Source organism: Ipomoea triloba, chromosome 1 (assembly GCF_003576645.1).
Source record: "Ipomoea triloba cultivar NCNSP0323 chromosome 1, ASM357664v1".
Taxonomy (NCBI): domain Eukaryota; kingdom Viridiplantae; phylum Streptophyta; class Magnoliopsida; order Solanales; family Convolvulaceae; genus Ipomoea; species Ipomoea triloba.
Genome location: NC_044916.1, coordinates 14,723,930 through 14,731,856, shown reverse-complemented (window position 1 = coordinate 14,731,856; position 7,927 = coordinate 14,723,930). Strand labels below are relative to the sequence as shown.

The 7,927-nt window shown below is 36.9% G+C and overlaps 1 protein-coding gene across 1 annotated transcript; it reads right to left on the bottom strand.

Annotated features, from left to right (window-relative positions):
- Positions 1 to 3,697: 3,697 nt before the first annotated feature.
- LOC115999080 lies at positions 3,698 to 4,945 on the bottom strand. The gene is made up of 3 exons (XM_031238876.1): positions 4,329 to 4,945; positions 4,222 to 4,274; positions 3,698 to 4,116 (listed from the first exon to the last, which is right to left on the bottom strand). Exons 1-3 carry the CDS (start codon positions 4,943 to 4,945, stop codon positions 3,698 to 3,700), a joined length of 1,089 nt encoding a protein of 362 aa, XP_031094736.1.
- Between the last annotated feature and the right edge of the window lie 2,982 nt (positions 4,946 to 7,927).

Genomic DNA, 7,927 nt, shown 5'->3' with positions numbered 1-7,927 from the left:
GAGCACAACAACTCCCTGCTGCGATATATTCCGCTTTGGTTGTACTAGTAGCAATGTAGTTTTGTTTCTTACTGAACCAAGAAACTAACCTTCCCCCTAAGAACTGGTATGTTCCTGAGGTACTTTTTCTATCAATTTTACAACCTGCAAAATCTGCGTTTGAAAATCCGGTTAGTTCAAAATTACCTTCTTTTGGATACCATAATCCAACATTGATAGTTCCTTTGAGATATCGAATAATTTTCTTGGTTGCTTGGAAATGACTGTCTTTTGGCTGTGATTGGAATCTAGCACATCCACCCACTGAGTATGATATATCGGGTCTACTTGCAGTGAGGTATAGTAGAGATCCAATCATTCCTCGATATTCGTTTGATCAACGTCTTTTCTATCTTCATCTTTATCTAATCTGAGTGCGGTGCTCATTAGAATTTTGACTGTGCCTTTTCCTTCTAATCCAAATTTCTTGATTAGATCTTTTGTGTATTTTGCCTGATTGATAAAGATTCCTTCATTCATTTGCTTGACTTGTAATCCAAGGAAGTAGTTCAATTCACCCATCATGCTCATTTCAAATTTGTTTTGCATGAGCTTAGAAAATTTCTCACATAAAGCTTTATCAGTACTTCCAAAGATAATATCATCAACATAAATTTGTACCAATAAAATATGATTATTTTCTTGAATTCTAAATAAGGTTTTGTCAACAAGGCTTTTGGTAAAACCACAACTAATTAAGAACGTTGATAGTGTATCGTACCAAGCTCGGGGTGCTTGTTTTAAACCATACAACGCCTTTTTTAGTTTATAGACCTTATCAACATCACCTAATTTTACCTCAAAATCGGGTGGTTGTTCAACGTAAACTTCCTCTTCAAGTAAGCCATTAAGGAATGCGCTTTTCACGTCCATTTGATAAACCGTGAAATTCTTGTACGCGGCGTATGCTAGAAAAATTCTAATTGCTTCAAGTCGTGCAACTGGGGCGAATGTTTCATCAAAATCAATTCCTTATTCTTGTGGTAGCCCTTTGCAACTAGCCTCGCTCTATGCCTAACAATGATTCCGTCTTCGTTGGCTTTGTTCCTAAAGACCCATTTAGTTCCAATAACGTTGTGATCTTTTGGTCTTGGAACAAGTTCCCATACATCATTTCTTTCGAATTGATTCAACTCTTCTTGCATGGCTTCAATCCAACTTGAATCATTTAGCGCTTCATCTATCTCATTTGGTTCAATTTGAGATAGAAAACATGCAAATAGAGTGTCTCTCGTTGAAGATCTTGTTCTCACGCCTTCTTGTGCATTTCCTATGATGAGATCTTGTGGGTGATTTCTAAGCCACTTTCGATTTGGTTGAAAATCATTTTGCACGTTGGTTGCGGGTGGAGGATGACTTGCGTGTGTTGACTGATTTTGACATTCTTGGTCAACCTCGTCCTGATTAAGGTTAACTCCAATCCCGTGAATTGGATTAATCTCATCCTCTTGATTTAGGTTGGCCTCATCCTCATGTAGGTTGACTCCAGTCTCATTTTGTGCGCTAATCACGTGTGTTCCTCCAGATTTCGAATTACTTAATTCCAACTCATTTATGCCCTGCAAAATTTCATTCTCAGAAGCATCATTAGTATCACTAATATTATTTTGCACATTTTTCAAAACATCTACTTCCTCAATTTTTGTTGATTCATCGAATACAACATGAATTGATTCTTCAACCACCATCGTAGATTTATTCAATACTCTGAATGCTCTACTGGTTGATGAATATCCCAAAAATATTGCTTCATCTGCACGCTCATCAAATGTTTTTAGATGTGTTTTTCCATTAAGAAGAACAAAACATTTGCAACCAAATGAATGAAAATAACTAAGGTTAGGCTTTCTCCCTTTCCATAATTCATATGGTGTTTTGTCGTGCAGCTTGTGTATTATACTCCTATTTTGAGTATAACAAGCAGTGTTGATAGCTTCTGCCCAAAATCTTTTCGGTAGGTCAGCGGCCGAAATCATGACTCGTGCGGCTTCTTTAAGCGTTCTATTTCTTCTCTCGGCTACACCGTTTTGCTGCGGCGTTCTTGCGGCTGATAATTGATGCAAAATTCCTTGGGAATTGCAATAAGCTTGTATCACGCCATTCATGAACTCGGTACCTCTGTCGGTACGGATTTTGACTATTTTGGCTTCTTTTTCGTTTTGGAGTTGCATGAGTAATTCTGGTAACTTCTTCTCGACTTCATTTTTCTTGTTGAGAAATATTGTCCATGTGTACCTGGAAAAATCATCAACAATAACAAGTGTATATTTCTTACCAGTCATACTTACTGGGTCTACTGGACCAAATAAATCCATGTGCAGTAGACTAAAAGGTCTTGAACTTTATTCATGACTTTTGGATTTGAATGAAGTCTTTATTTGCTTTCCTTTTTGACATGCGTCACAAACTTGATCTTTCTTGTACGAGATGTTGGGTAGACCTTTGACTAGATTTTTCGTTGCTAGCTTGTTGATTGTCTTGAAATTCAAATGACTCAATTTCTTGTGCCATTCCCAACTTGTGATGCTCGAATTGCTTGCCATTAAACATACTGTATCTTTTGTTGTGTTCCAATCTACAACATACATATTCTTCTTTCTTGTTCCTTCGAGTACGACTTCGCTAGTAGATTCGTTCTTCACTTGACATTTTTCTTTGAAAATTTACTTGATATCCTTTGTACAAAATTGACTTGTACTAAGCAAGTTAAATTTGAGACCTTCCACGTAAGATACTTCTTCAATTTTTAAACCATTTCGTTCAATTGTTCCGGTTCTTTTGGTTGAGCCGTTTCGATCGTTTCCTCCGAACACTACTTTTGGACCTTCGATAGTTTTGAAATTTACAAGACTAGATTTGTTCCCCGTCATGTGTCGGGAACATCCGCTATCGAAGTACCAAACTTCCTGTAAACAATTCAAACATTTTTAGGTACCCAGTTTGACTTGGGTGCTTGGGTGTTAGTCATTTTTGGTAACCAAATCCATCTTGTCCTTACAGAACCAAGAATAGGTGATTTGTAACCATTATTAAATTTATAATCATAACTACTTTTTGAAAACATTTTCGGTGCCGGTTTTTGAAAATTTAATCTACTGTATGGCACTTGGGAAATATATTGCTTGAACTTATTAACTCTTGGTCTAGTCCAAGGTTTAATATTTTCGAACCAATATGACTCTGTAGGAGAAAATCTCCTAACTCCACAGTTTGGAAATTTTCCCATTTTCCAATGTGGTCTTTTTGCACTTAACTCATTGGTGTATCTCTTTGAATAAATAAATCCATGCCTTTTAATAGACTGATTCGGCGAAAAATAATTTCTTTGAGCATACGACCGTACAGTGCTATTTTTGGCTTTTGTTTGATACCTAATTCCTTGTCTCATTGTGCAGTCTTGACTTTTGACAAATTTTACCACTTTAACTTTATTATTTAAAGTAGTAGTAGAATTAGTCAATTTTTCAGAGGTTTGAGAACATGACAGATCATAGCCGAGTCTGGCTTTATCATGTGGTGATTTTTGCATATTTAAGCATTTTGTCCATTATTTTAGACGAATGAGTAAATGATGCAATAACCTCTCGTAAGTTATGTTCTCGAACTTCGCTTGATTTACACTCTTCTTGAAGTCGAATAATTTCGGCGTTCAAGTTTCTCACTTCAAGTAGAGCATTTTGCAATTTTCATTTATTTCTTCTTTTTCAAGAATCAAAGAATTATTGCGCTCTTCAATTTGAGAATAAGTGTCCATAAAGGTTTGACAATCTCTCATTAAGTGAGAGATGGACTCACTAGTAAATGAAGTACTTGTAGAATCAAATGATTTAGATGTTACCTCATTTTCCTCTGTTTCGTGTGCCATCATGCAAAAGTCTTGGTTGGATGATTCACTTGAAAGTTCCATGCAGAATAAAGCATTGTCATCTTTTGAGGTGTCACTCTCATCACTTGATGACTCATCAGACTCACTACTTTCAAGTGGGTCACTGATTAAAGCTTTCCTTTTGTCCTTTTTGAATTTCCTTTCTTTTGACTTGATCTCTTCCTGACCATTATCAAATTGATTTTTGCTCACTTTTGGATAAGGACATTCTGCCATAAAGTGTCCAGGCTTTCTACAGTTGTAGCATAAATTTGCACTTCCTTCTGGAATTTCTTTTCTTGGTCTTCTGGACGTACTTGTTTGAGGAAATTTCTTGGAGTTGCCTTTCTTCATAAACCTTTTGAATTTCCTAACAAACAAAGCAAAATTTTTGTCAGATAATAATTCACTATTTTCTACTGACCTTGATGTGGACGGTTGTTCGACGACAAGTGCGGTATTTCTTTCTTCACGTTCTTCTTCTGTCCTAGCTTTCATTTCGAATTCGTAGGCTTTTAGATCACTAAAAAGTTTGTCGGTTGACAACGTTTTTAGATCTCTGTGATCTCTCATAGCCGTGACCTTCATATCCCAACTAGAAGGTGGTCCACGTAGGATTTTGAGTGATATCTCCTTTTGATCAATCTTTTTGCCTAGATCGACAATTTCTCTCGAGATTTTAATGAATCTTGCTTCCATGTCGGCAATCGTTTCACCACTTAGCATTTTGAAATCTTCGAATTTCTTTAATGCTATGGTAAGCTTATTATCCTTTTCTTGTTCATCTCCTTCGCCTATCTTGACAAGAACTTCCCAAACATCTTTCACCGTTTTGCATTTTCGAACCTTCGGGAATATTGCGTCATCAATGGCTTTGAACAAAATATCCTTGGCAATATTGTCCAAGTTATTTCGCGTACGATCTTCTGGACCCCATTCCTCTTTGGGTTTAGGAATGTACTGTGGTGTTGTACTCGTTTGTGCTACAGCGGTATTGATTTTTAGGATTTTGATAGGACTGTCAGTAATGACTTCCCACATTTCATCGTGTAGTGCGGATAAATGAACCTGCATACGGATTTTCCAATCATCAAATTTTTCTAATGAAAATAATAGGTTAGGAGCTAAGTCTCTCTTCATTTTGAAGCTTTGAGATTTGTCTAGCAGTCAAAATTTGACTCAAATAGACAACCGCTCTGATACCACTTGTTGGCCCCAATAGGGTGGGAAAAGTCTACGCGGGGGGGGGGGGGGAATAAACTTTTCAAACAATTCAAAANCTTTTCAAACAATTCAAAATATTATAACACTTTAACATAAATAATTCAAGTGAATAAATTCAACTTGAATTGCACAGCGGAAATAACGATACGGTAAAGTGCTATAAGATAATCAGCGTAAAAAAGAAGAGATAATCTGCATGCAATACGTTAGAAATACTTAGAATATATCAGATAATAAGTGTATGAAGTTTGGTGCACATGCATACGTGGGATCATGCAAACCCAGATGTGTAATTTGACTTACACGTATCAAGGGTTGTGAAACAAAGATAGCAAGATAAAATGATATGTCAGGATAAGAGTATATCTTGCATGCAAAAGTGCTTTCACACAAACCCAGATGATAAGATAAATATGATATGAATAGTAAATGGGTTAGCTCATATCAGTTTGCAAAAAGTAAAGCTACTGCAAGTAAAGTAAAGAGACAAAGAGATTTATAGTGGTTCGGAGATGGTGTAATTCTTCTACTCCACTTCTTCCTTTAACTCCAAGGAAGGTTTCCACTATCTTCAATCACCTAGATACAATAGTGAAACTCCAAGTGCTACACAAGCACTTCTCCGAGTGTTTTGCACAAAGCTACACTCCAACCCGAACGTCTCGCACAAAGCTACGTTTCCGAGCGTCTCGCACCCAGCTACGCTCCTACAACCAAGTGTCTCGCACAAAGCTACACTTAGTGCTCCAAATGTCTCGCACAAAGCTACACTCCCGAGTGTCTCGCACAAAGCTACACTCAATTTTCTACACTCAGTAGAAATGGGTTTCACAAAGAAAATATTTTTCTTCTCTCTTCTCAGACTTGTATTTTCACGTTTGTAGCTCAAGAACTTGTGTTTCTCGATTGTATGCTTATTCACCAGTTATGCACAAGTTCATATTTTCACTCCTTATATAACTTGAAAAAGTTATATGCCCGTTGTGAAAATTCAAACTTGAACGTTCACTTGATTTGATAGCTCTTCTAGCTTGATCTGCATCATTAAATGTCTTTGGTAGGCTATGTTAGATGAATTTGAATTTTGCTTGCTTATCCCTTCAAAAGTCTTCCAATAATCTGACAAGTATGGGCCTTGTAACTTGTAGCCTCCAATTTTGACTTCTTGCACCTTCTGGTAGTGTGAACATTTGACTTGTTCATTTTTGATTTTGACAAATCAAACACTTCTTTTCAATAATTCACTCCGTGACTCTTGCTTGAGCTATAAATAATTTCCACCAAAAAAATCCTTGACTTTTTCGTAAGTTAAATCAGCTCCAAGTATAAAGTATTTGATTTACCTCCTTTGAATTTCTTCTCACTGGTGCATTCATTTTCTTTCCAGATTCGGAAGTTATCCTCATCCTAAATTGGATTGAGGTCATCCTGTTTCCTAATTTGGAAGTCGTCCTCATCCTGATTTGGAATTGAGGTCATCCTCATCCTGATTTTCTTTCTATTTCTAGAAAGTCAGCGTCTTCTCGATTAATTGATTGAATGTGTAACACCCCAATTTTCACAACTTGGATTTATTACAAAATCCTAATAATAAAATACATTGTGGAAGCGTCTAACCAGCAGAAAACTGGGTGTTACCGCCACGCTCAAGTATCTCTCCTATACCCAAACGTTAAGGCTAAACTTACAACATCAACAACCACATCAACGTTCAACAGTGTACATATAAAACTAATCCTCCTAGGGTGTCTATTCTAGGATAGAGTAGTCTTCAACCTCGACTCCCATCTTATTCAAAGCTCATCGGCCACAGGGGCCCACGCTAGACTGCATCGAATAATGACACAACGAAGTGTAGTTAGCACGACGGCTAAGTAAGGGGATCCATGGTCACTCGAAAGTAAACAAAGGTTTTCGAAAACAACAATCAATAATAAATAGGGTAAGATAAACATTACCCAGCAGTCGCAGTCTACCTGCAATCGATCTAACGACAAGCAATTCCACATTATATAAGTAACTTCGGCACATAACACAGCCATTAATTCACACGTGAGAAACACAACACCCACACTACTGTTCGAGACACCCGACAGTTAGTTCTCACAACTTCACTCAGCGAATAGACTTCGCTCTGCAGTATGAATCAATCATACAAAATCTCACACATCACTCAGCGAATAGACTTCGCTCTGTAGTATGAATCAATCATACAAAATCTCACACATCACTCAGCGAATAGACTTCGCTCTACAGTATGAATTAATCATACAAAATCTCACCATTCACTCAGCGAATAGACTTCGCTCTGCAGTATAGATTAATCATACAGACCCCTCACCATTTCACTCAGCGAAGAAACTTCGCTCTGCAGTATAGATTAATCATACAGACTCCCTCACCATTCATTATTATCACACGACTCCGTAACCATTATTCATACTCAAGTATATTTCCCCAAAACACACACTTTGGTTAGTGTTAATCCTATTACGGAAATCCAAGTACAGGAGTCACAATAATGTTCAAAACATAATTATTTTCCACGTTAATATAATGCACAAAAATAATATTTGTCAAAATTGTTTCTAACCATTCTTTTTCAGAAAATTTCAGCTTGGCTCAGTCCGAAAGATTGAGTCGGTAAAAATTGTTCCCGAACTCTTTTTCACTTGAAATTTTTATGGTAGAACCCCAACTTATAGTACTTGATGTCCATAAAAAGTTTTGGTCATTTTGATCCACGAATAAACACAGAAAATTCCATTTTTGCCCTTGGCAGTGTGCTGTCCAGAATTT

Excerpts from the sequence above, each read along its gene's own strand:
- LOC115999080 (XM_031238876.1), bottom strand. The coding sequence starts at position 4,945 with ATGTGGGAAGTCATTACTGACAGTCCTATCAAAATCCTAAAAATCAAT. Across the intron at positions 4,275-4,328 it reads GAACAACCGTCCACATCAAG|GAAATTCAAAAGGTTTATGA; the intron begins GTCAGTAGAAAA and ends TTTGTTTGTTAG. Across the intron at positions 4,117-4,221 it reads CAAGAAATTTCCTCAAACAA|TGAGCAAAAATCAATTTGAT; the intron begins GTACGTCCAGAA and ends CTTATCCAAAAG.